At 44.4% G+C, this 25,890-nt stretch overlaps 1 protein-coding gene across 2 annotated transcripts; it reads left to right on the plus strand.

The window, feature by feature from the left end:
- Window positions 1-1,329: 1,329 nt before the first annotated feature.
- Window positions 1,330-25,829, plus strand: dpp3 (dipeptidyl-peptidase 3). Of its 2 annotated transcripts, none has more exons than XM_042311291.1 (18): window positions 1,330-1,351; window positions 15,600-15,930; window positions 16,214-16,303; window positions 16,398-16,535; window positions 16,684-16,758; window positions 17,014-17,107; window positions 17,227-17,357; window positions 20,437-20,567; window positions 20,669-20,727; window positions 20,837-21,031; window positions 21,593-21,705; window positions 21,973-22,065; window positions 22,323-22,385; window positions 23,752-23,876; window positions 24,000-24,120; window positions 24,348-24,527; window positions 24,661-24,823; window positions 25,010-25,829. In XM_042311291.1, the coding sequence occupies exons 2-18, from the start codon at window positions 15,661-15,663 to the stop codon at window positions 25,150-25,152; spliced, it is 2,184 nt and encodes a 727-aa protein (XP_042167225.1). In that variant the 5' UTR covers window positions 1,330-1,351; window positions 15,600-15,660; the 3' UTR covers window positions 25,153-25,829. The 2 variants fall into 2 exon arrangements, with proteins under 2 accessions (XP_042167225.1, XP_024253536.1); XM_024397768.2 differs by lacking the exon at window positions 1,330-1,351 and adding an exon at window positions 10,726-10,838.
- The last annotated feature ends 61 nt before the right edge of the window (window positions 25,830-25,890 follow it).

Consider the following 25,890-nt stretch of genomic DNA (forward strand, 5'->3'; position numbering starts at 1 on the left):
AGGGATTAAAAGTACATTTCCATTGTAACACTTCTGACAGCCAACATTCTAACTCCGCCCATCATTTTTGGACTCTACCTTTATGCTGCAGATTCTATACATTAGTTTATACTGGATTAAGCATACATTTATCTTAACAGTAATTTCATTCGTTTGTTCCAACATTCCCTCCAATGTCAGTTATTTTTTAATCTTGGTTCCAATAGTTTCTATTTTTTTTGTTGCTCTATAGCGCATGTCAAACTCATTCAACGGAGGGCTGAGTGTCTGCGGGTTTTTGCTCCTCCCTTGGACTTGATTGATGATATAAGGTCACTGATTAGTAAGGAACTCCCCTCCCCTGGTTGTCTAGGTCTTAATTGAAAAAAAAATGAAAAAAACTAGCCATCACAAGGCCCTCAGTGGAATGAGTTTGACACCCCTGCTCTACAGCCTATACATTATTATCTACATTATTTTAGCATTATTTTGCCTACCCCTGGGATACTGAATAAATTGTTAAGCCAGACAAAATTGATTCACTGTTTAATGGATTTTCCCCCCAGAAAAGTGAGGCGAGTGAGCAAAAAAGAACAAACTGGTGGATAAGAAATAACAGGACTTTATCACATAGTCCTAGGTGCTTGTGCAGGTCCTAGGCCTAATGTGGCTTCAAGAGTCATTCCATGCGAAAAGAATGCAGATGTTACAATGTTGTTATAACCATGAGAAATGAAACAATGGGAAGAGAAGCTTGTGACAGTTTCTTTATTCCTGGAAAATAAAACTGCAATCCAATCTCGTAATTTAATGTGATGCATCGGGTAATGTCAATCAAGAAAGCTTGACAATTGTAATCTAATTAAACATGTTTTGTATAATTAATTCATTACCTGAATGCATCTCTATAGCCTATAGGCGTTAACAAAATATCCATACTGATATGATTAGGCCTCTCAGACTATTATGCCTAGTAGAAAGAGGGTCAATCTTTCAGGTCAGCCCAAAAAAAACAACCATAAATCCAGCCAAAGAGTATAGCCTATCATCATCAAAATAAAAATGTTAACATGCACAATTAGAACTCAAACGCAATTAGAGCAAGCTTAACTAATTTCGAGCCCAGTAATTTTGCTCACCGCATCCTCCTTTGATTGTCTCGTCTGGCTGCCACGTAAAGCTCCCACCTTGGAGAACAGTCGATAACATCATTGTGGAGCTGCTGATCTGCACGAAGTGTGTGCGTGCAACTGGCGATGTACTTTGCAGTACATGCTAGCTGTTTTAATTCATTACGTCTTGGTGTTACTTCAAACGCATTCCGTCTTGGGGTTATCGGTTTGCCTACTACTACTGGTAGTACCGGTAAAATGTAAGTTACGAATCGCAAATCACCATACAGCTGACACACTTCGATTTCATCAATAATTTTGACTTCACTTTGGTTGTCACAAATACGATCAGCTTACACTGCGTCTTTGTTGATGAATGTCCAGATCTCTGTCAATTGGTTCAATGACATTGTTGTTTCGTCTAACAATCGCTTCTAAATTATCTGAAAATTATGCATTAACCGACTGTTTGTTTATAATGAGGGAAGTTGCACGTTTAACCTGGACACAAATACTATTTATTTGTTCAGCCATGATGGCATGTGCAAGTGGGTTTGACTGTCCAATCTGAGGCTCGAACATGATCTGAGCGAGTGATGTTGCTGTTTGGTGTCTTGTATGGAGGGCCAAGATGACCCAAATCAAAAATAAATGAAAAAATAAATAAATCTATTTCGGCCATCTTCGTCCTCCATAGTCTAGGTCTTTAATTGAAAGGAAAAAACAAAAACTGCAGACACTAGGCCCTCTGTGGAATGAGTTTGACACACATGCTTAGCTATCAACCTCAGATCCAGAGTGAATGCATACATTTTCATACTGTTATAAGTTTCATTGGGCTTAATTTGTTTGGTTATTTTACTCCTAAATTTCAATACATTTCTCTGTGAATTGTGTTTGAGTTCAAACTGTGTCATTTATATTATATTTAGTTAGTTTTATCCTTTTCCCCTGCTCTCTTGAGGCTCCCCAGGGGTGAGAATGTCAGACTAGACTGGGCTCTGACAAAGACAAAAATATCAGTAGACCACAGTAGAAAAATGTTAATCTGATGTTTGAGGTGTTTGAATCCAGAATGGGCATACCCAGACCCAGAGCAATATAGACTCTGGGCATACCCATCACCAGAGTGACTAAAATAGAATGATGAGACGCTTGTGTTTCCATTCTAACAGAGCAGAACGGCGGACTGTCAAGCTCTTGCGGTCCCCTGTCTTCCTCTTTTTTGGATTGATGGATATATCTCATTCTTTGAATACTTTTTAAAATATTAGATGAGGGGCGTTGATGTCAACCGCCTGTATATATAATGAAGAGTGAGGCGCTATGGTAGCCTCATGAATATGCATAGATCCTCCCTCTGCAATTGGATCCTGGACTTCCTGATGGGCCGCCCCAGGTGGTGAGGGTAGGCAAAAACACATCCTCCATGGTTACCCTCAACATGGGGGCCCCTCATGGGTGAGTGCTTAGTCCTCTCCTGTCCTCCCTGTTCACCCTTGACTGCGTGGCTGTGAACGACTCCAACACCATCATTAAGTTTGCCGACGACACAACGATGAGACAGCCTATTGGGAGGGGGTCAGAGACCTGGCAGTGTGGTGCTACGACAACAACCTCTCCCTCAACGTCAGGAAAATAAAGGAGCTGAGCATGCACCCATTTACACCGACAGGGCTGTAGTGGAGGGGATCGACAGCTTCAAGTTCCTCAGTGTCCACATCACTAAGGACCTATCATGGTCCCAATACACCAACACAGTCGTTAAGAGGACATGTCTTCCCTCTCAGGAGGCTCTAAAAAGGTTTGGCATGGGCCTCAGATCCTCAAAGTTATACAACTGCACCAACGAGAGCATCTTGACTGGCTGCATCACCACTTGGTATGGCTACTGCTTGGCATCTGACCATAAGACACTACAGAGCGTATTGCGTACGGCCAGTACATCACTGGTGCAGAGCTCCCTGCCATCCAGGACCTCTATACCAGGCGGTGTCAGAGGAAGGCCCAGCCACCCAAATCATAGACTATTCTCTCTGCTACCTCACGGCAAGCGGTACCGGAGTGCCAAGTCTGGGACAAAAAGGCTCCTGCACAGCTTCTACCCCCAAGCCATAAGACCTCTGTTTATTATATATCATGATTACCTAGTCACTTTTACCCCTAACCTACATGTACATATTACCTCAATTACTTCAACTACCTCGTACCATCTAACTCTGCATTGTTGGGAAAGGGCTCGTAAGTCCGCATTTCACGGTAAGGTCTACTATACCTGTTGTATTCAGCACATTGTGACAAATAACATGCGATTTGATTTAGACCCTCTTGAATATCAACAGGGACAACTCCGGTATAATTTTTCTTTTCTCAAAGTTGCCAGGATGTCACGTGCATCACACTTAGATCAGTACACTCGTAACAACCTAAGGCATTACAAAACTTCTATTATATAAAATAAACCTCACATATCAAAATAGCAGTGCATGGAGGTGAGGAGCTGTCATTCTGAAGTTTAGGGGCGAAGAGTCCGATAAGGTTGACGGCTGTGATAAAAGAGTTGATGGGGAAGTTGTCAATGCTAAAGTGTTAAGAGATGGGAGCTTGTTGGTGTTCATGTTGGCGCAGAGGGAAAAAGCTCAGAGTTAAGCAAATAGGGAAGTGTAAAGTAGTGTGGAGCAGCTGGACTGATCAAACAGGGAAGCAGTGGCTTAAAGGGGTGATAACAGGAGAGGTGTGGAGCAGCTGGACTGATCAAACAGGGAAGCAGTGGCTTAAAGGGGTGATAACAAGAGAGGTGTGGAGCAGCTGGACTGATCAAGCAGTGGATTAAAGGGGTGATAACAGGAGAGGTGTGGAGCAGCTGGACTGATCAAGCAGTGGATTAAAGAGGTGATAACAGGAGAGGTGTGGAGCAGCTGGACTGATCAAACAGTGGATTAAAGGGGTGATAACAGGAGAGGTGCGGAGCAGCTAGACTGATCAAACAGTGGATTAAAGAGGTGATAACAGGAGAGGCTGGACTGATCAAACAGTGGATTAAAGGGGTGATAACAGGAGAGGTGTGGAGCAGCTGGACTGATCAAACAGTGGATTAAAGGGGTGATAACAGGAGAGGTGTGGAGCAGCTGGACTGATCAAGCAGTGGATTAAAGGGGTGATAACAGGAGAGGTGTGGAGCAGCTGGACTGATCAAGCAGTGGATTAAAGGGGTGATAACAGGAGAGGTGTGGAGCAGCTGGACTGATCAAACAGTGGATTAAAGGGGTGATAACAGGAGAGGCTGGACTGATCAAACAGTGGATTAAAGGGGTGATAACAGGAGAGGTGTGGAGCAGCTGGACTGATCAAGCAGTGGATTAAATGGGTGATAACAGGAGAGGTGTGGAGCAGCTGGACTGATCAAGCAGTGGATTAAAGGGGTGATAACAGGAGAGGTGTGGAGCAGCTGGAATGATCAAACAGTGGATTAAAGGGGTGATAACAGGAGAGGTGTGGAGCAGCTGGACTGATCAAACAGTGGATTAAAGGGGTGATAACAGGAGAGGTGTGGAGCAGCTGGACTGATCAAACAGTGGATTAAAGAGGTGATAACAGGAGAGGTGTGGAGCAGCTGGACTGATCAAACAGTGGATTAAAGAGGTGATAACAGGAGAGGTGTGGAGCAGCTGGACTGATCAAACAGTGGATTAAAGGGTGATAACAGGAGAGGTGTGGAGCAGCTGGACTGATCAAACAGTGGATTAAAGAGGTGATAACAGGAGAGGCTGGACTGATCAAACAGTGGATTAAAGGGGTGATAACAGGAGAGGTGTGGAGCAGCTGGACTGATCAGCTGGATTAAAGGGGTGATAACAGGAGAGGTGTGGAGCAGCTGGACTGATCAAGCAGTGGATTAAAGGGGTGATAACAGGAGAGGTGTGGAGCAGCTGGACTGATCAAGCAGTGGATTAAAGGGGTGATAACAGGAGAGGTTTGGAGCAGCTAGACTGATCAAACAGTGGATTAAAGGGTGATAACAGGAGAGGCTGGACTGATCAAACAGTGGATTAAAGGGGTGATAACAGGAGAGGTGTGGAGCAGCTGGACTGATCAAACAGTGGATTAAAGAGGTGATAACAGGAGAGGTTTGGAGCAGCTGGACTGATCAAACAGTGGATTAAAAAGGTGATAACAGGAGAGGTGTGGAGCAGCTGGACTGATCAAACAGTGGATTAAAGAGGTGATAACAGGAGAGGCTGGACTGATCAAACAGTGGATTAAAGGGGTGATAACAGGAGAGGTGTGGAGCAGCTGGACTGATCAAACAGTGGATTAAAGAGGTGATAACAGGAGAGGCTGGACTGATCAAACAGTGGATTAAAGGGGTGATAACAGGAGAGGTGTGGAGCAGCTGGACTGATCAAGCAGTGGATTAAAGGGGTGATAACAGGAGAGGCTGGACTGATCAAACAGTGGATTAAAGGGGTGATAACAGGAGAGGTGTGGAGCAGCTGGACTGATCAAGCAGTGGATTAAATGGGTGATAACAGGAGAGGTGTGGAGCAGCTGGACTGATCAAGCAGTGGATTAAAGGGGTGATAACAGGAGAGGTGTGGAGCAGCTGGACTGATCAAACAGTGGATTAAAGGGGTGATAACAGGAGAGGTGTGGAGCAGCTGGACTGATCAAACAGTGGATTAAAGGGGTGATAACAGGAGAGGTGTGGAGCAGCTGGACTGATCAAACAGTGGATTAAAGAGGTAATAACAGGAGAGGTGTGGAGCAGCTGGACTGATCAAACAGTGGATTAAAGAGGTGATAACAGGAGAGGTGTGGAGCAGCTGGACTGATCAAACAGTGGATTAAAGAGGTGGTAACAGGAGAGGCTGGACTGATCAAACAGTGGATTAAAGGGGTGATAACAGGAGAGGTGTGGAGCAGCTGGACTGATCAAGCAGTGGATTAAAGGGGTGATAACAGGAGAGGTGTGGAGCAGCTGGATTGATCAAGCAGTGGATTAAAGGGGTGATAACAGGAGAGGTGTGGAGCAGCTGGACTGATCAAGCAGTGGATTAAAGGGGTGATAACAGGAGAGGTGTGGAGCAGCTGGACTGATCAAGCAGTGGATTAAAGGGGTGATAACAGGAGAGGTGTGGAGCAACTGGACTGATCAAGCAGTGGATTAAAGGGGTGATAACAGGAGAGGTTTGGAGCAGCTAGACTGATCAAACAGTGGATTAAAGGGGTGATAACAGGAGAGGCTGGACTGATCAAACAGTGGATTAAAGGGGTGATAACAGGAGAGGTGTGGAGCAGCTGGACTGATCAAGCAGTGGATTAAATGGGTGTTAACAGGAGAGGTTTGGAGCAGCTGGACTGATCAAACAGTGGATTAAAGAGGTGATAACAGGAGAGGTGTGGAGCAGCTGGACTGATCAAACAGTGGATTAAAGAGGTGATAACAGGAGAGATGTGGAGCAGCTGGACTGATCAAACAGTGGATTAAAGAGGTGATAACAGGAGAGGTGTGGAGCAGCTGGACTGATCAAACAGTGGATTAAAGAGGTGATAACATGAGAGGTGTGGAGCAGCTGGACTGATCAAACAGTGGATTAAAGAGGTGATAACAGGAGAGGCTGGACTGATCAAACAGTGGATTAAAGGGGTGATAACAGGAGAGGTGTGGAGCAGAGGAGAGCAACACCTTGAGAGGAGGAGTTCTTGTGAATGTTCAAAGATTTCCAGTAACTAGGGGTGGAGTTAGGGTAGATAACCTGTCTATTCTGTTACACTTCAAGGACAGGGTACTGCCAAATAAAGAAACCCTTAGGATATATGAGACATTATGTGAGGGTGTGTGTCCCGAAGCCTTTAAAGATGTTAGAACTGACAGAGGGCATGTGGCAACAGCCTGTAAAGAGAAAAAGAGGTGTGCCAGGTATGGAGGGGAGCATGAGTATGGGAAGTGTGGGGATGGGAGGGGTGTAACAGATGAATGAAAATGGCAAAGTGATGGAAAATCAGATAGAAATGAAATCTCTGGTAAGCCTGAATGACAGCCAAGGGACCAGGAATGATGTAGCCACAGGGAAAGAGTTTGCCTTGAACCTCGCTCTGGTATCTAGTGCAATGGCAGGAATCTGAGTGGTAGTTAAGGGAGGAGTCGACAGCATGGAGTGATTATTACCCCATAGTATGCACAGTAGGCCAGAGGGAGGATGAGGTGCCAGTGGATGGAGTAGGCAGGTGGTTGTTTGTTAGGGCAAAGTGGGATGAGTTTCAGCAGCTCAGTGAGCAGGTGATGGGTGGATATGAGAGGGGATGTGGATAGTATGAATAACGGTGAGAACAGAGTTAGTGGGGGCCGCTACTGAGGCTATACCTAAGAGTTCAGGGAGGAGGAGGAGGAAGAAAACAGTCCCATGGTGGACAGAGGAGTGAGGGGAAATGGTGAGGAGTAGGAACAGGGCATTTAGAGTACTGAAAAGGACACATAACTTCCAAAATCTGATTCAGTATAAGCGGCCCAGGCCCCGGTGAGGAGAACTATCCGTCAGGCAATGAGGTCATGTTGGTGTCAGGTTTTGTGACACCATTGGAAGGGCAACATTTATAGGGGATTATTAAGAGGATGAGTGGGGTCACTAGGGTTGTGGGATTACCAAGTGTTGATGAGTGGGAAGGATGTGGCAGTAACAGATGAGGAGAAGGCAGAGATGATGGTCAAAGCGTTTGTCCAAATGCATAGCTCTGAAAAATGGTCAAAGGAGGGGCAGAGCGGGAGAGAGCGAACGAGAGAGGAGCACCCTGGAGTGCTGGATAGGAGAGAGGATGTAAATGATGCTTTGAATGCACCATTTGCCATGGAAGAGATGAAAAGGGCAATAGGTAAGGCTGGGTTAACTTCACGTGGGAAAGATGAGGTGTGCTATGTTATGCTGACCCATCTTAGTGATGAGGCACTGGATAAGGTATTGGTGTTGTACAACAGAGTGTGGGAGGAGAAACTACCAGACAGCTGGAAGGAGGCAGTAGTGGTACCAATCTGGAAGCCAGGGAAGGACCCAACTAGGCCAACAAGCTATCGGCCAGTAACTTTAACATCATATGTATGTAAGATTATGGAACGTACAGTATGATTACGGAGAGGCTAACTTACTTCCTGGAGAGCACGGGGCTAGTATCATTAGAGTGGGTTTAGGAAGGGGAGTGTAACTATGGACCCAGTGCTCTGCTTAGAAGCAGAGGTCAGGAAGGCTCAGGTGAACAAGGAGACTGTTGTAGCTGTCTTTGATGTGAAGAAGGCATATGATATGTTAATCAAGCTTGAAATTATGGGGGTAGGAGGAAGAACGTACAACTGGATAAAGGATTTCCTGTTTGGAAGGTCTATCCAGGTGAGGGTTGGGAAGTCTCTATCAGGCAGCTACCTGGTGGATAACGGTACACCACAGGGGAGCGTGATTAGTCCACTGTTGTTCTTAATCATGATCAATGATGTTTACTCTCAGGTACAGATGGATATTGGGAGGTTGTTATTTGCAGATGATGGGGCCTTATGGGAGAGGGGAAGAAATGTGCCATACATAGTCAGGAAGGGACAGGAAGCAATTGATGAGGGAGAGCGGTGGGGATTCAGGTTCTCTGTAGAGAAAACACAGTGTTCTTTTCCAGGAGGAAGGTGGGAGATGAGGTATGCTTGAGGTTATATGGGAGAAACTTGGAGAGGATGGGGAAATTCAGGTTCCTTGGGGTATACTTTGACACTAGACTGACTTGGGCAGAACACATTGAGAGAGTGGTGGGAAAGTGTAAGAAGGTGCTAAATGTGATGCTCTGTCTGACGGGGAAGGAGTGGGGGGCTGGGCGTTCCTCATTGAGGACCATGTATTGATTGATCCAATCTGTAATAGACTATGGCAGTATACAGTACGGTTTAGCAGCCCAGACCTCATTGTCATACAGGGACAGGGACTCAGAATATATAAGGACACAAGGCAAGACTCAAATGCAGACACAGGAGGCAGAGCTCCGATATTTATTATAACAAAGGGAGTAGGTCAGGGACAGGCGAGAGTTCATAAACCAGGTCAGAGTCCAAACAGTATCAGACGATAGGTTGTTTCGAGGTCAGGCCAGGCAGGGGTCAGAAACCAAATCTGAGTCCAAAAACAGTACAAGGGGATAGGCAGGCTGATAGTTCGGAGTCACGACAGGCAAGGGTCGAAACCAGGAGGACTAGAAACAAACAGAGACTGGTAAAAATAGGAACAAGGAAAACCGCTGGTTGACTTGGCAAAACAAGACGAACTGGCACAGAGAGACAGGAAACACAGGGATATATACACCAGGGATAATAAGTGACACCTGGAGGCGGTGGAGACAGTCACGGGGACAGGTTAACCAGATCAGGGTGTGACAAAATATGTAGTGGGGCGTTTCGAACGTCCCCAGTGGCTGCACTACAGGTGGAGATGGGGGATATGCCTTTGCAGATTAGGAGACAACAGCTGGCAATGAATTATTGGGTATACCTACAGGGACATGGAGTGTCTCATCATTACAGGCATGCTGGGATGATGAGTAAGGACAGGACATACTGGGTCATTATTTGTAGTGCAGGAATGTGTGGTGGCAGTCAGGAAACTTATTACAGATCACCTGGCTGTATATGCGGCAGAGCTGATGGCCATACTGTTGGCCTTGTAGTGGGTGGAGGAAGTCAAGCCAGACAGAGTAGTTATTTGCTCTGATTCATATGCAGTGTTGATGAGTCTGCAGTCCTTTAACTCACGTAGCAGACAAGACCTGCTTTGTGATGTACTGCAAACCCATGGCAGGATTAGACAGATGGGTAAACAGATAAAGGGGAACGTGGGTTAGAGAGGAACGAGGCAGTTGATGTACTTTTTAAACAAGCACTTAGTAGTGGGGATGTTGTTGTAGTTTCAATGAGAAAGGCAGAGGCAATACGCCTGATATGGACAGTGATGGTGCAGAGATGGCAGGAGCAGTGGAATAGAGATACTAAGAGCAGGCATTTATTTCAAGTACAGAGGAAAGTTGGGGAGGACGGCAGGAAGGGACAGAAGAGAGGAGGCTATTTTTACAAGAAGGTGGGACAAGCTGGTTGAATAAGACTTTAAATGTGATAGGAAAGCATCCAACAGGAAATTGTGATTAATGTCAGGAAATAGAGACTGCGGAGCATGTATTGCTACAGTGTGGGCAGTATCAGAGGGGAAAAGATAGGCTGAGATCTAGTAAGAGGGAGAAGAAGATACAATCAATTAGTTTAGAGTATATTGAATAGATATAGTCTCAAAAATGTTGTTTTTCTTTTTTAAGAGCAACTGGGCTGGTAGGTAGGATTTGGTTTGGGGGACTGAGTGGGCAGTGGTTTAAGACACTGTATCACAGTGCTAGAGGTGTCACTACTGACCTGGGTTCAATCCCGGGCTGTATCACAACCGGCCATGATCGGGAGTCCCGATCTGTGCACAATTGGCCCAGTGTTGTCTGGCCTGGGTAGAATGTCATTGTAAATAATAATTTGTTCTTAACTGATTTGCCTAGTTAAATAAAAAATTGTTGATCAATGTCCCTAGTCCGACACTCCAGTACAGCAGGTGGCGGTAATGTACCATAACTTTGGATAAACCCACCGAAGAAGAAGACAGGCGGGCTTGGCATTGAAGGAACATAGGAAGTGAATTTGAGAGTGAGATTGCAATTTGACGTTCAGACGTGTCCACAAATAATCAGGTAGTGTAGCCTAATACAAACTTGATTTAACGGCAACAAAAATACACCATAATCACTGCTGGATGTTTCTTTGTAACCTGATTAAAGGCTTGCGTATTGTGAATGTACAGTAGCAAGCGACAGAGGATTTACTCACTCAACGTTAGCTAGCCGGCTGACTAGCTAGCTAAGGTTAGCTGTTAGCCAGGGGTGTATTCATTACGGAAACCGTTTACTGTTTAAGAACCAAACCGAGAAAATGGAACGAAACAGAGGGACCTAAACTCTCGTTTGCGTTCACAAAACGTTTTGTTAATAGACGAAACTTTTGCAACAGAATTGGCGTAATGAATACACCCCAATACATAGCGGTAACTGGATAACTAGCTACCGGCTGCTACCATGTTCCACTATTACTATAATGTTATATAAGTTAAAAAGTGTATGTTTTCGAATGAACACCGGCCTTACGAATTTTCTTTTCGCGACAATCTATATTGCAAAATCTGGAGTTTATCCTAGCTAGTTAGTACCTTAATGTTTTATTGAACCAACCCATTCGCTCCCACTGGCTAACCTAGCTAGATGGCTAGTAGCCAGCAGATCCGACCCGCTTTATTACAGTTGCACTAGGGTCAGAGAGACTTTATATTTAGGTTGAAGGCCACAGCATGCTCCCCATCCGAAACAGTTTGTGCATACATTATGCTTACATAGATATGCATATGTTGGTCACAGATACCTTTAAAAAAAAAAAAATGTTTTTAAAGGATCAGAAAACCAGTTAGTATCTGGTGTATCTGTATCTGGACCACCATTTGCCTGATGCAGCACGATACATCTCCTTCGCATAGAGTTGATGAGGCTGTTGATTGTGGCCCACACAACGCCATACATGTGGTCTGCGGGTGTGAGGCCAGTTGGAAATACTGCCAAATTCTCAAAAATGATGTTGGAGGTGGCTTATGGTAGAGGAATGAACATTAAATTCTCTAGCAACAGCTCTGGTGGACATTCCTGCAGTCAGCATGCCAATTGCACGCTCTCTCAACTTGAGTAATCTGTGGCATTGTGTTGTTTTAGTATTTTATTGTCCCCAGCACAAGGTGCACCTGTGTAATGATCATGCTGTTTAATCAGCTTCTTGATATGCCACCGGTGTACCTTGTGCTGGGGACAATAAAGGTGGATGGATTATCTTGGCAAAGGAGAAATGCTCACTAACAGGGATGTGCACAACATTTGAGAGAAATAAGCTTTTTGTTTGTATTGACCATTTCCGGGATATTTTATTTCAGCTCATGAAACATGGTACCAACACTTTAATGTTTATATTTTTGTTCAGTGTATATAAACTCGGGAAGAAAAAGAAACGTCCTCTCACTGTCAACTACGTTTATTTTCAGAAAACTTAACGTGTAAATATTTGTATGAACATGACAAGATACAACAACTGAGACATAAACTGAGCAAGTGCCACAGACATGTGACTAACAGAAATGGAATAATATGTCCCTGAACAAAGGGGGGGTCAAAATCAAACGTAACAGTCAGTATCTGGTGTGGCCACCAGCTCCATTAAGTACTGCAGTGCATCTCCTCATGGAATGCACCAGATTTGCCAGTTCTTGCTGTGAGATGTTACCCCACTCTTCCACCAAGGCACCTGCAAGTTCCTGGACATTTCTGGGAGGAATGGCCCTAGACCTTACCCTCCGATCCAACAGGTCCCAGACGTGCTCAATGGGATTGAGATCCGGGCTCTTCGCTGGCCATGGCAGAACACTGACATTCTAGTCTGGCAGGAAATCACGCGTAGAACGAGCAGTATGCCTGGTGGCATTGTCATGCTGGAGGGTCATGTCAGGATGAGCCTGCAGGAAGGGTACCACATGAGGGAGCAGGATGTCTTCCCTGTAATGCACAGCGTTGAGATTGCCTGCAATGACAACAAGCTCAGTCCGATGATGCTGTGACACACCGCCCCAGACCATGACGAACCCTCCACCTCCAAATCGATCCCGCTCCAGAGTACAGGCCTCGGTGTAACGCTCATTCCTTCGATGATAAACGCGAATTCGACCATCACCCCTGGTGAGACAAAACCACAACTCGTCAGTGAAGAGCACTTTTTGCCAGTCCTGTCTGGTCCAGTGACGGTGGGTTTGTACCCATAGGTGACGTTTGTTGCAGGTGATGTCTGGTGAGGACCTGCCTTACAACAGGCCTACAAGTCCTCAGTCCAGCCTCTCTCAGCCTATTGCAGACAGTCTGAGCACTGATGGAGGGATTGTGCGTTCCTGGTGTAACTAGGGCAGTTGTTGTTGCCATCCTGTACATGTCCCGCAGATGTGATGTTCGGGTGTACCGATCCTGTGCAGGTGTTGTTACACGTGGTCTGCCACTGCGAGGACATTCAGCTGTCCGTCCTGTCTCCCTGTAGCGCGGTCTTAGGCGTCTCACAGTAAGGACGTTGACATTTATTGCCCTGGCCACATCTGCAGTCCTCATGCCTCCTTGCAGCATGCCTAAGGCACATTCATGCAGATGAGCTGGGCATCTTTCTTTTGGTGTTTTTCAGAGTCAGTAGAAAGGCCTCTTTAGTGTCCTAAGTTTTTATAACTGTGACCTTAATTGCCTACAGCTTACACTGTTAGTGTCTTAATCACCGTTCCACAGGTGCATGTTCCTTAATTGTTTGGTTCATTGAACAAGCATGGGAAATGGGATCTAAACCCTTTACAATGAAGATCTGTGAAGTTATTTGGATTTTTACCAATTATCTTTGAAAGACAGGGTCCTGAAAAAGGGACGTTTCTTTTTTTACTGAGTGTGTGTGTGTGTGTATATATATATGTTATTATTATTTTTGGGAACTCAGTCTGGGTCTCAATTTTTGAGAGTTAAAATAATAGAATACACAGGGTGCCATTTAGAAATGTGGTTGTGCATCAGCAGTTACTCAATACCATTGTCAGCGATAGGGGCCAGCTATCCAAACTTGTAGTAAGCATGGTTGAATTATAGACCTGGGTGGGGACCATTGATAATCCGTTATATTTAAAACGGCGAACATTTTCGTCAACCCTTTTGCAAAATGTGTAGAATTGCCGGAAATTAGCTGAAAAACTGCACATTTTTCTCTACTCCGTGGCAAAATGAGTAGAATTGCATGAAATTCGTTAGAAAAATTCTAAATCTTCTCTCCGCCCCATTGCAAAATGTGTACAATTGCAGGAAATTCATTTAAAAAAAAAAAAGTTTTAATCTTCACTGTCCCGAGGGGAGCTTTCAAAATGTTTTTCTCGGAAGGTGGGGGTTCCATTTTTTTGTGGCTCCCACCTCCATCAAAGTTACCCATCCCCGATCCAAACCGCTGTGAAATATATTTTCCATAACCAAAAATATTGTATTTTCACCTGTGTGAAGCTTGTGTACAAAACTGAAAGTAAAAGCTAAACTTAAAAACAGGAAGCATAGAAATAGCCTCCATAGAACAGATCTACCACTTTTTAGACTTGCTTTCAATGAGAATGACAGATTTATAACTCACATTTCTATGTGAATTTGGTCAGGTCACCCAAAAAGTTACATATTGCAGTTTTATGGGTGTGTCTACACTTGACACTTACATGTGACTTCCACAATTAGAATCGAAGATCGGGTCTAGTCGCATTGTGGTTGGGTCATAGTGGCAGGTAGCCTAGTGGTTAGAGCGTTGGGCCAGTAACCGAAATGTTGCTGGATCGAATCCCCAAGCTGACAAGTTAAAAATCTATCGTTCTGCCCCTGAACAAGGCAAGAATTTGTTCTTAACTGACGTGCCTAGTTAAATGTAAAAAGAAATATACAATTTTTTTTTAATTATTCAGATCTGGTTGACAACTTCAGGTAGTGGTCAGGGACACATTGTGTCCAGCTTTCTCCTCAGTCTGAACGCAATCAGGCTACCGAAAGCACATACAGTGGGCGACGTCAGCAGTGCTCTGCACACAAGTCTCCATAAAACGTGGTTTTGGGAGCAAGAGGCACTTTTTTCATTAAATGTTGGATGAAATACGTTCCTAGTGTGTGAGGAACGTGTTTGCTGGCTTCATAAAAGAAATTATATCAAAAATATATATTTTTGTTTGGCTAGTGTTATGCTAACCTGTTAGCTGGATAAAGTAGTTGCCATCAAGTTGTGTTATCAGATTTAGCATGTTCCACCATTTGCAGAATGCATACAGGCATTGGAAAAAGGAATCAGTACATGGTGCGCATTTAAATGTAGCTGACACATGGCATGTTCGGAATTTCATGATCACAACTCACATGATTAGAATCAAAAGCTGCATGATCTGTCAAGTGTAGACATGGCCTGAGTTACCGCGGAGCCGGTGCGAGATATGGTTTGGAAAATGTACCTCAGTCTAGGGATGAGAAATGCATTGTACTCCTAATTGTCCCATTTTTCCCAACTGTTACACCAAGAAGATTTAAAGACTGCTACTCTTTCCGTAAAACTGTCTTTTTCGTCCTCCTGCTAAGTAGCAGAAGCCACAGCAGCCATGGAATGGCAATGTCAGCCAATCTGCTCCTTCGTTGTTAAACGTGATGTAGCTGTATGTAGCTAGTATTGATTGCTTTATCATGCAATGTATTTAGTTAAAGTTACAGCTAGGAAGGATTCTCAGAACTTCTCACCTGATGACTTGAGACATAATGTTAGTGTGGAAATGTAACCATACATGTAGAAACATTTCTTGCAGCTAATAATATGCATTTCGTTTGCATCTACAGATTCTCAACAGTGAGTGTTGTGTTAAAGAGGCAGCTGCAAGCGTCCAGATTGTTGTTCACCATGGTGGACTCTCAGTACTTCCTCCCCAATGACATTGGGATCTCTGCCCTGGACTGTACTGAAGCCTTTCGCCTGCTGTCCCCTAGAGAAAAGCTCTATGCGCACTACCTCTCCCGGTCTGCCTGGTACGGAGGACTGGCTGTGCTGCTGCAGACCTCACCTGAGTCTGCCTCCATCTTCGTTCTCTTACAGAGGCTGTTCCGCAAGCAGCCAGCAGCACAGCTGGAGAGCATGGCCACTGCAGCTGGACTTAGTCCTGAAGAGTACCAGGTCAAGTAATGCACCTGCCCACAGAGCCTTGAGAGAAAAAGTCAAACAATGTTTTCACCATAGAATTCGAATTTGTGTATACACACACACACACAGTGATGGTAGAGGCTTAGAGTTCCATTAGAATATAGGCTTTAGAGTACAAACTACACAGTGTGTTGAATATGTCACACATCCACTCCACCTGCTCATACTCCCAGCCACTCAGCCTGTTGTAATTAACATGTCTTCTGTAACTCCGCCTGACTAGACAATAATAGCTATTTTTCTTCCGTATTTACAGGCCTTTCTTGTTTATGCTGCTGGTCTCTATGCCAACATGGGAAACTACAAGTCATTTGGAGACACCAAGTTCATTCCCAACCTCCCCAAGGTAGATCATCCTCACTTTTATAACTGAATGTATTATAAAAAAGCCTTGACATAATCACGGCGGTGGCCTTTAATAACCACTCATTGCGGTTTAGGAGAAGCTGAAGGCCCTTGTGTGGCAGAGCCAGGCATTCCAGGACAGCCCCAGTGAGATGGAGGCCCTGTGGGACAGCTGCTCCACCCTCCTCTTCTCCCTGGAGGACCAACAGAAACAGCTGGGCTTGGGGGACAAAGTGAGAGACTTCATGATGCCAAGCTCTTATCTCACTCATGCCTTATGTGGTGATGGGTTCTCTTATTGGCAGCCTTAGTTGTTTGAATAAATCCTGTATACTGTAGCCTATGTGTTGATAATGATGTTACTTTATTTCTTGTTCTCAGGGAGTCACCACATACTTCTCAGGGAACTGTTGCTTGGAGGATGCAGAGTTGGCCCAGAAATTCCTGGATTCAAAGGTATGAATTCAAGTTTGTCTTATGTCTGTGTTATTAGTATTTTAGGATTTAGGCGGTAGGTAACCTAGCGGTTAAGAACGTTGGGCGTAACAGAAAGGTAGCTGGTTCGAATCGCCAAGCCAACTAGGTGAATAATAATCTGTTGATGTGCCCTTGAGCAAGGCACTTCACCCTAATTGCTCCTGTAAGTCACTCTGGATGAGAGCGTCTGCTAAATGACTAAAATGTACATTTATATAAGTGTCTCCCTTACAGAACCTGAGTGCCTACAACACACGACTGTTCAAGAACAAATCAGAAGAAGGCAAGGCCAGCTATGAGGTGCGCCTGGCGTCAGCTGTGCAGAAGGGTGAGAGTGCCATGTCCTATTTAAAAAGCTATGCTAATTGAGGAAACACTAGTTATTTTTCTGTCAATGTCAGTAAGGCATTCTCTTTATTACATCCCCTGTATCTGTCTTTGCTGTAGACTGTGCAGTGGATGGGGAGGGAGAAAGCAGGTGTGGCAGATATGACTTTGAGGACTGCGTCTTCATGGTGTCCAGGGGAGACTATGCTTACCTTATGAAGAAAGTGAGTGAAAATCTGGAGAAAGCAAAGGTGAGTTCAATGACAATATTCTAATTCAAATGTACAGTGCATTCGAAACTATCCAGACCCCTTGAATTTTTCCACATTTTGTTACGTTACAGCCTTATTCAACATTGGATCAAATGTTTTTTTCCCCCCCTCAATCTACACACTACCCAATAATGACAAAGCAAAAACAGGTTTTTCGACATTCTTGCAAATAAAATAAATGTATACAAGTATTCAGACCCTTTACTCAGTACTTTGTGAAGCACCTTTGGCAGCGATTACAGCCTCAAGTGTTCTTGGGTATGACGCTACAAGCTTGGCACACCTGTATTTGGGGAGTTTCTCCCATTCTTCTCTGCAGATCCTCTCAAGCTCTGTCAGGTTGGATGTGTAGCGTCGCGGTTTCATCAGACCAGAGATTCTTGTTTCTCATGGTCTGAGTGTCCTTTAGGTGCCTTTTGGCAAACCCTAAGCAGGCTATCATGTGCCTTTTACTGAGGAGCGGCTTCTGTCTGGCCACTCTACCATAAAGGCCTGATTAGTGCAGTGCTGCAGAGATGATTGTCCTTCTGGAATGTTCTCCCATCTCCACAGATGAACTCTATAGCTCTGTCAAAGTGACCATCAGGTTCTTGGTCACCTCCCTGACCAAGGCCCTTCACCCTCAGTTGCTCAGTTTGGCCGGGCGGCCAGCTCAAGGAGAAGTCTTGGTGGTTCCAAACTTCTTCCATTTTTAAGAATGATAGAGGCCGCTATTCTTGGGTACCTTCAATTAGACACACACACACACATTTTTGTAATAATGACAATTGCAACAATACTGAATGAACAATGAACACTTTTATTTTAACTTAATATAATACATATTATGGGCTTTTTGATGGGTGTTCTTAAGGTGATTCCACAGGTTGGTGGTATTTTTTTATTTAGCCGTTGCTGACCCCATGCTTACCTCTTTATCACAAATAAGACACCTTGCTTTCCCTGGTGCCAATTCCATGTAATAGTCCCACACTGGTGCTCTGCTTTTCTCTGCCATCTGTAAAACACAACCACAGCTCTGAAGTGACAATGATACTGAAGAGTCTGCTAAGGAGACAAATATTCTCAACTGTTTGAATAAAAATAGAGTTTAAGTTGCCTGTGATGAATGTTGAAAACAAAAACTGTAATTTCTATATGCAGGAAATCCTATTTTAATAATGGGCATGGTAAGAATTGACTACCAAAGTGCGAGTCATAATTCTCATGACACCTTCTAGCGAAATCTGAAAAGCGGTTCCTTCATTTATGTATTCCATAGGATATTTTTAGATTCACTTAAAATAAGGTCTGTGTTTCGTGTAGGCTTACCAATTGCCAATTTTATAACTGTAGATATCCATAGGACAAGGTAACTCTGATCAATATTGGCTAAATATAAGCGAAGATCTTTTTTTTTGTAGAGTGTATTTATGAAAATATTTTGACAAACGTTACCTTATCCCAGTGACATTTACACGGGTACCAAAACGCTGAGGCGGTTTAAGCACGAAACCCAGACCTTATTTGAAGTAGATCAAGACAATTCTCTATGGAAGACATGAACGGTAAAATAACGAAGGAACCTCTTTCAAGTTCAGCCGCAAGTTATTACAGGAATTATAACGCGTCGACTATCTCTCTCTAAACCATATACCTTTGACTATTACGAACCTGCTGCTGCCTACCACCCCTCAGTCAGACTGCTCTATCAAATATAAAATCATAGACTTAACTATAATAAACACACAGAAATACGAGCCTTAGGTCAAATCCGGAAACTATCACCTCGAAAACAAAACGTTTATTCCGTTCCGTATTTTAGCTAACGGGTGGCATCCATGAGTCTAAATATTCCTGTTACATTGCACAACCTTCAATGTTATGTCATAATTACGTAAAATTCTAGCAAATTAGTTCGCAAAGAGCCAGGCGGCCCAAACTGTTGTATATACCCTGACTCTGCGTGCAATGAACGCAAGAGAAGTGACACAATTTCACCTGGTTAATATTGCCTGCTAACCTGGATTTCTTTTAGCTAAATATGCAGGTTTAAAAAGATATACTTATGTATTGATTTTAAGAAAGGCATTGATGTTTATGGTTAAGTACACATTGGAGCAACGACAGTCATTGATTGTTTTTTTATAAGATAAGTTTAATGCTAGTTTACAACTTACCTTGGCTTACTGCATTCGCGTAACAGGCAGGCTCCTCCTCGTGAGGCAGGTGGTTAGAGCGTTGGACTAGTTAACTGTAAGGTTGCAAGATTGGATCCCCCGAGCTGACAAGGTAAAAATCTGTCGTTCTGCCTCGTTCCTAGGCCGTCATTGAAAATAAGAATGTGTTCTTAACTGACTTGCCTAGTTAAATAAAGGTGTAAAAAAAAAAGTCTGAGCCCAAAAATACCGATTTCCGATTGTTACGAAAACTTGAAATCGGCCCCAATTAATCGGCCATTGCGATTAATCGGTCGACCTCTACCTTCAATGCTGCAGACATTTTTTTGTTACCCTTCAGATCTGTGCCTCGACACAGTCCTGTCTCGGAGCTCTACGGGCAATTCCTTCGAACTCATGGCTTGGTTTTTGCTCTGACATGCACTGTTAACTATGGGACCTTTTTATGTAGACAGGTGTGTGCCTTTCCAAATCATGTCCAATCAATAACATTTACCACAGGTAGACTCCAATCAAGTTATAAAAACATCTCAAGGATGATCAATGGAAACAGGATGCACCTGAGTTCAATTTCGAGTCTCATAACAAGGGTTCTAAATACTTATGTAAATAAGGTATTTATTTTTAATACATTTGCAAAAGTTTCTAAAAACCTATTCTCGCTTTGTTATTATGGGTATTGTGTGTAGATTGATGGGGGAAAAAAATAAAGAAAAATATATATATTTTAGAATAAGGTTGTAATGTAACAAAAATGTAGACAAAGTCAAAGGGTCTGAATACTTTCTGAATGCACTGTTTTTTTGGTCCCTTTATCAATTAAAAAGTGTTTCAAAACTACTAGTGCAGCTTAGAAATGTGTGTTTGGTCTCGTGTCAACGTCTTGTCCTTGATGACAGAACCATGCTGCCAATGAGAACCAGAAGCGAATGCTGGAGGAATATGCACAGAGTTTCACCTTTGGGTCCATAGAGGCGCACAAGGAGGGCTCTCGTTTCTGGATCAAAGACAAGGGACCCATCGTTGAGAGGTGAGAGAGCACTGCCTTCCACGTTTGGCCTTCCACTCAGGATGAAATAGAAGTAGCAATTCCTTAATTTTCTGTTCTTCTTTTTCCCATTTCTCTCCTAGTTATATTGGCTTTATCGAGAGCTACAGGGATCCCTTTGGTTCCAGGGGAGAGTTTGAAGGTACAAATGAAGAGGCAAAGCATGTGTTATCAATATCACCCCTTTTGTCACAACATGTTTTGGAAGACTCCTTGGTGATCTTATTGGGGTTTGTCTTTGCTTCCCTCAGGCTTTGTGGCTGTGGTGAACAAGGCCATGAGTGAACGCTTTGCTAAGCTGGTGAGCTCAGCCGAGGTGCTGCTGCCAGAGCTGCCATGGCCAAAAGACTTTGAGAAGGACCGTTTCCTCCTGCCAGACTTCACCTCCCTGGACGTACTGACATTCGCTGGCAGTGGCATTCCAGCTGGCATTAACATTCCCAACTGTGAGTGCCACTTCCAACGGACTCTTTATCTCTTTAATATTGACATGACTGATCCACAGTTTCTTATGGTCTTGGAAGGATCTCTTAATCATCAAATCAAATTTATTTTATATAGCCCTTCTTACATCAGCTGATATCTCAAAGTGCTGTACAGAAACCCAGCCTAAAACCCCAAACAGCAAGCAATGCAGGTGTAGAAGCACGGTGACTAGGAAAAACTCCCTAGAAAGGCCAAAACCTAGGAAGAAACCTAGAGAGGAACCAGGCTACGAGGGGTGGCCAGTCCTCTTCTGGCTGTGCTGGGTGGAGATTATAACAGAACATGGCCAAGATGTTCAAATGTTCATAAATGACCATCATGGTCAAATAATAATAATCACAGTAGTTGTCGAGGGTGCAGCAAGTCAGCACCTCAGGAGTAAATGTCAGTTGGCTTTTCATAGCCAATCATTAAGAGTATCTCTACCGCTCCTGCTGTCTAGAGAGTTGAAAACGGCAGGTCTGGGACAGGTAGCACGACTTCAGCTAAACGTTAACTCTGTGTGTCTGATCTGTGTCCAGATGATGACATCAGACAGTCGGAGGGCTTTAAGAATGTCTCCTTGGGCAATGTGCTTGCTGTGGCCTACGCTACCCAGAAGGACAAGCTCACATTCCTGGATGAGGAAGACAAGGTAATGACAAGCTCACCTTCCTGGATGAGGAAGGCGAGGTAAACGACAAGCTCACTATGACCAAAACTGAAAGCAATTGTCTTGGAATGGTTCTGGACTATCTGACATGAAAAAAAGCTAGATAAATTTATGGAAAAGCATTAAATAAATGTTAAAATCCAGGTCATGTGGCATTATTGCACAAAACACAGGGCCCTATCAAAGATACAATTTATGTCTCAGTCGGATCTTTTTCAGTTCCTTCAATGGTCGCTCTTTGTCTTTCAGGATATGTACATTAAGTGGAAGGGGCCCTCCTTCGAGGTGCAGGTTGGCCTCCATGAGCTGCTGGGCCATGGCAGTGGGAAGCTCTTTGTCCAGGTGAGCGAGAGCGAGTCCTCTCTATCCATGCTCATGTCATGCATGGTCAGTCTTTGCATCCATAGCCTAGTCTATGCATTTGAGTGCTTACATTTCTCCAGCTCACCCCCCCCAAGCTGTTTACCATAACAGTGGCCAGGTGACCGCTTTGCTATTGATTGAACTGCACATTGCTCCTTTAATATCTAAATGTATGGTTTTCAGTTACAGCCATTGTGAATGATTAAGTGTATCATTATGTGCTGTCACGTGTACAGGATGAGAAGGGGAATTTCAACTTCGAGCAGGATAATGTTCGAAATCCTGAGACTGGAGAACAGGTGAGTTTATACATCAGTCGTTTGGTATCATAAGTTTTATTAATTCTTTGCTTTGGACTGATTCTGAGACAGCATCATTTATTGTCGGGGTAAAGCACATGACCAGAAAAATGTGGACACCTGCTCGTCAAACATCTCATTCCAGTATCATGGGCATTAATATGGAGTTGCCCCCCGCCCCCCCAGGTGAGCCATGACCAGTCCCCCCCCTTGCTACTTTAACAGCCTCCACCCTTCTGGGAAGGTTTCCACTAGATGTTGGAACATCGCTACGGGGACTTGCTCCCATTCAGCCACGAGCATTAGTGAGGTCGGCCCTGATGTTGGGCGATTAGGCCTGACTCGCATTCAGCGTTCCAATTCATCCCGAAGGTGTTCGATGGGGTTGAGGTCAGGGCTCTGTGCAGGCCAGTCAAGTTCTTCCACATCGATCGCGACTAACCATTTCTGTATGCACCTTGCTTTGTGCACAGGGGCATTGTCTTGCTGAAACAGGAAAGGGCCTTCCCTCAACGGTTGCCACAAAGTTGGAAGCACAGAATCGTCTAGAATATAATTGAATGCTGTAGCATTGATTTTCCTTCACTGGAACTAAGGGGCCTAGCCCAAACCATAAAAAACAGCCCCAGCCCATTATCCCTCCTCCAACAAACATTACAGTTGGCACTATGCATTCAGGGAGGTAGCATTCTCCTGGCCTCCACCAAACCCAGATTCATCCATCAGACTGCCAGATGGTGAAGCATGGTTCATCACTCCAGAGAATGCGTTTCCACTGCTCCAGAGTCCAATGGCGGCGAGCTTTACACCATTCCACCCAACGCTTGGCATTGCACATAGTGATCTTAGGCTTGTGTGCAGCTGCTTGGCCATGGAAACCCATTTCATGAAGCTCCCAATGCTTCTTCCAGGTGCAGTTTGGAACTCGGTACTGAGTGTTGCAACTGAGGACAGACCCTTTTATGCGCGTCAGCACTCGGCGGTCCCATTATGTGAGCTTGTGTCGCCTACCACTTCGTGGCTGAGCCATTGTTGCTCGTAGACGTTTCCACTTCACAATAACAGCACTTACGGTTGACCGGGCAGCTCTAGCAGGGCAGAAATTTAACAAACTTACTTGTTGGAAGGGTGGCATCCTATCACGGTGTCATGTTGAAAGTCACTGAGTTCTTCCGTAAGGCAATTCTACTACCAATGTTTGTCTTTGGAGATTGCATGGCTGTGTGTTCGATTTTATACACCTGTCAGCAAATAGCCGAATCCACTCATTTGAAGGGGTGTCCACATACTTTTGTATATATAGTGTATCTATGATCTTGAAATTTCTGGTTTAAGTATTGTCTAAAGTATGGTTTATGTGCTTCAGATCACCACCTGGTACAAAGGCAATGAAACATGGGACAGCAAATTTTCCACTATTTCTTGCTCCTATGAAGAGTGTAGGGCCGAGTGTGTGGGGCTTTACCTCTGCCTCAACAAACACGTGCTCAGGTATCTTTACGCAAGTGCACACACACATACTCTGTTACTCACTGAAGCTACATGAATATATAAACAGTGATCTTATATGGATCAGGATGCTCTAACGAGGATGATGTCCCTGTGGGTTTGCAGTATCTTTGGCCATGAGGACGAGGATGCAAAGGAGGTGGTGTACATCAACTGGCTCAACATGGTGCGAGCTGGCCTACTGGGCCTGGAGTTCTTTACCCCCGAGAGCAAGAGCTGGAGACAGGTCAGCGGAGTTCAGTCCTTTGTATAGTACAGCCTATCATGCTGTCTTTCTTACTCTAAAGCTCTTTTGAATTGCTTTCCCACTGACTGAGCGCTAGTCCCGTGAGCCAGCATGATCTCGCGTGTTTACATGAATGGTTCGCTGCAGTGTTAATCAGTCTGGTAGTATGAGGCTATATGTGACCCCTTGTATCTGTTTGACTGAACCTCCTGTTGACTCTGTCTCAGGCCCACATGCAGGCTCGCTTTGTGATCCTACGGGTGCTCCTGGAGGCTGGCGAGGGGCTGGTGAACCTGAAGGAGAGCACAGGAAAGGATGGGCGCCCAGATGCCCTCATAACGCTGGACCGCAGCAAGGTCCACACTGTGGGCAAAGCTGCCATCGAGAGGTTCCTATGCAAACTACAGGTACAGTCGTAGAAGCCTAGAAAATGTCTTGGTCATGGCTGGGATTACAGGGGTAAATTACCAGCCATTAATATTCAATTTAAAAATCTAATCAAGTCTCCTATTTGACCCATTATAATCCATGTCCCTGCAGGTCATCAAGTCCACAGCTGATGTGGAGGGAGGCAGAGCTCTGTATGAGGGCTACTCAGCTGTGTCAGACACTGGTTCTCACAACTTCCTCCGCCTGCGGGAGACTGTTCTCCTGCGCAAAGAGGCTCGCAAGATGTTTGTTCAGGCCAACACAAGGGTCAAAGGTCAGTCTTTTTACCCCTGTCCTAATGCCAAGACACACGTCTACATTTTAAATGGCCCTTCATATATCTTCCTACTAAGTGGTCTACTTTCTTGATAATAAGACTTTTTTTTATCACTCAGCCTAAACCATTCTACTGGCACATACGCCATTGTTGTTCTAAGCCTTGATGTATTGTGTGATGCAGGTGAAAGTGTGGAGCTGGTGGAATACGAGGGTAGTGCAGCCGGACTGATCCGCTCCTTCACAGAACGGTTTGCAGATGACGCAGAGGAGGTGGAGGCCCACCTGCTGGAGCTGAACAAGAGGGATGCCCCCTGCTGGTGCTGATTGAACAGTGCAGATACAGTCAAAGCACTGCTAAGACCCAGACATGCTACTGCCCTGCCCATGCCTGCTTCTGACTGAAACATCCCTGGTCTGTGTGGACTTGTCATGAGAAAGGATCTTTCACTGTCAAATGCCTAAATCAGTCAAGGGTAGAATGCACATGTGGTTATGGCTGTAATTGGGAGACATTCAACCCCGAGGCACAGTTTCAAACTACGTTAAGTCCCTATCATTATACAGTTATTTCCCCCTTCCAATATCAGGAAGGATAGGAACAGTGTAAACAATCTTTTGAAAGGACCTAGTGGTAGGAGCTTGAAGTCAGTTTGAAACAAGGCCAGAGTATTAAAAAAAGCTAAGTGACTCAAGGGGACTATACACAGTTCACCATCAACTGTGTCAATCAAATCCCAACCACAGTCTTATTAAGCTTTTGTTGACACATTTCAATTGCTCTTTGTCTTGACAATGTTCTTTTTATAGAACTCCTTCCAAATAATATTAATCATATGATAAGCTTTTTGTCCCTTGTGTCCAGGGCACTTGAAGCCACCACTGTGACATGGTCAAAGGCAAAGCATTGTCAAAGGGTCCACAGTACTGTAAGTCTCTCTCTTGGTTAGGTTGTTGAGAAACAACCTATACAAAAATACATTTGATTAAAACAATAAGACCGATATCTGTTTTTTGTTATGAAAAATATCTCAGATAACTTGTGTAATCAGCTGCATACTAAAC

Source organism: Oncorhynchus tshawytscha, linkage group LG33 (assembly GCF_018296145.1).
Source record: "Oncorhynchus tshawytscha isolate Ot180627B linkage group LG33, Otsh_v2.0, whole genome shotgun sequence".
Lineage (NCBI taxonomy): Eukaryota > Metazoa > Chordata > Actinopteri > Salmoniformes > Salmonidae > Oncorhynchus > Oncorhynchus tshawytscha.

Bases quoted from the DNA above. Each gene is read 5' to 3' on its own strand.
- dpp3 (XM_042311291.1), top strand. From the start codon at position 15,661: ATGGTGGACTCTCAGTACTTCCTCCCCAATGACATTGGGATCTCTGCC. The intron at 20,728-20,836 runs GTACAAATGAAG...TGCTTCCCTCAG, and splicing joins TTCCAGGGGAGAGTTTGAAG to GCTTTGTGGCTGTGGTGAAC. The intron at 24,824-25,009 runs GTCAGTCTTTTT...TGTGTGATGCAG, and splicing joins GGCCAACACAAGGGTCAAAG to GTGAAAGTGTGGAGCTGGTG.